At 49.7% G+C, this 1,802-nt stretch overlaps 1 protein-coding gene across 6 annotated transcripts in view; it reads left to right on the forward strand.

Annotated features, from left to right (window-relative positions):
- Positions 1-1,796, forward strand: part of tab2 (TGF-beta activated kinase 1 (MAP3K7) binding protein 2) — a 32,341-nt gene extending 30,545 nt beyond the window's left edge. For 4 of the 6 annotated variants that reach the window (XM_031861530.1, XM_031861532.1, XM_031861529.1 and 1 more), the window contains exons 6-8: positions 115-210; positions 891-971; positions 1,220-1,796. In XM_031861530.1, the coding sequence (XP_031717390.1) occupies positions 115-210; positions 891-971; positions 1,220-1,359 (317 nt within the window). In that variant the 3' untranslated portion in view covers positions 1,360-1,796. The remainder of the gene's footprint in view (positions 1-114; positions 211-890; positions 972-1,219) is intronic. The other 2 variants (XM_031861533.1, XM_031861534.1) reach the window with 2 other exon arrangements.
- The last annotated feature ends 6 nt before the right edge of the window (positions 1,797-1,802 follow it).

A 1,802-nucleotide genomic window follows, 5' to 3' on the forward strand; every position in this document is an offset into this window, starting at 1 on the left:
GTGTGTGTGTGTGTGTGTGTGTGTGTGTGTGTGTGTGTGTGTGTGTGCTGACTGCATAGCTGCGTAGCTCAAATGTCAACCCACTTTTCTTTTCCTTCTCCTTCTGTGTTACAGGACCACACTTTAATCTTGGTGCAATCCATAATTTTTACGACAACATGGGATTCCTTGGTCCTCTCCCCCCCAAACCCAAAGGTACTTTATCTATTGGTAAGTTTAGAGGAGGGTGCGTGGTCCTGCCTGGGCATTCCTTCTTCCGTTGGACACGTTCCTTACATTTACTGCATCAGTATTGGCTCCTGTTATAATCCTATTTATAGGCTATATATTTATGTATTTCTTCCATTTGTTACCCCATGTGCTGAAGGCCAGGCACACGGTTGTCATTTGTAATATCCACTCTTCATTCTTTTATTAATCTATTTATTGCATGACAGTGGTTGCATGTTTCAATAATCAGTCCCAGACCACCAGGCTCAGGCACCGCTTCACACCGCAGGCCGTAGTTATTGTGCATATTATAATAAAGAACCCGAAACTAGAGTATCATGAGACAACATTCCGATCAGCTGTTGAATACAGAGTGAACAACACACCTCATCAGCTGTGAGAACAGCTGGATACACATCTGCACAATGAGGGATGCCTATGGATCAAATTGATTATTTTCCTTCTTTACATATTGTCAATCAAAGCCCGACGATCAGCTCAAGATGTTGGTTTAACCCTGATTCTGACTGGCTGACGACTCATTTCTTCTCTTCCCCCCTCCCCCTCCTACCTGCTCCGTGATCTTTTTTTTGTTTTCCACCCACCCATCCATCCGCCTACCCCCTCATCCGTTCATCCCTTCCTCTGTCTCTGCTCGGCTCCATCACTACCTGGGCCAGACGGGAGAGGATGTAGATATAATGTGACCTCTGAGCTCATGATGGAGCCCTCCTCTGCTCCTTCCCCTCCTCTCCCACTTGGTTGGTATCTCTGTCCTCGCTCCTCTTGTTTCATTCTTCCACCCTTCATCGTCAGCCATGTACCTGTGTCTTCAACGAGCTCTGCGTGATTATTTATGAGTAGAATGAGGACGTTAGGAACTGTTATCCTTTAATGCCCAGTGACTGATAATCAGATGGCTGCAGTGCATGTTAACACATTTTTGGTGGATAAACTTGGTGAATTGCACTTCTTCTTCTGTGTCATGTCCTCCTCCTCCTCTTCACAGACCCGGGCAGTAAGATTGTGAAGCCCATCGCAGACCAGGAGGAGGACGAGGGGCTGCAGTGGAACTGCACCGCCTGCACCTTCCTCAACCACCCCGCCCTCAACCGCTGTGAACAGTGCGACTTCCCGCGGCACTTCTGAGCCAACGAGGCCTCGACGCGCCGCCGCCGCCCGGCCAGACCAGAATAGAAAAAAAAGGGCCTCTCTGTTTCTTCTGTTTCACTCGTCGCATGAAAACTCGAGACGCCGTCGGGCATCATCCGTCCCGTTCTGTTCCTTTCTTCCCTCCTCTCTAAGGTTTGTAGAATGCTGTCCACTGAAGGCTTGACCGGACGGTGTTTACGGCACGTGTTTTTCCACAAAGGCCGGCAGAGTCGGATGATACCTCGCCTTAGAGACTCGGATGCCGCGGGGTCGAGTCTGCTCAACGGGTGACACTTTTCCCCCGGGGATACCTCGCTGCTGCCACTTCCAGTATTACGAGTGTGGCCCTGCAGTGTGACGGCACACATACACGCACACACGCACACACACACGCACACACACACACACACACACACACACACACACACACACACACACAC

This window comes from Anarrhichthys ocellatus, unplaced genomic scaffold (assembly GCF_004355925.1).
Source record: "Anarrhichthys ocellatus isolate YVR2014 unplaced genomic scaffold, GSC_Weel_1.0 scaffold25, whole genome shotgun sequence".
NCBI lineage: Eukaryota > Metazoa > Chordata > Actinopteri > Perciformes > Anarhichadidae > Anarrhichthys > Anarrhichthys ocellatus.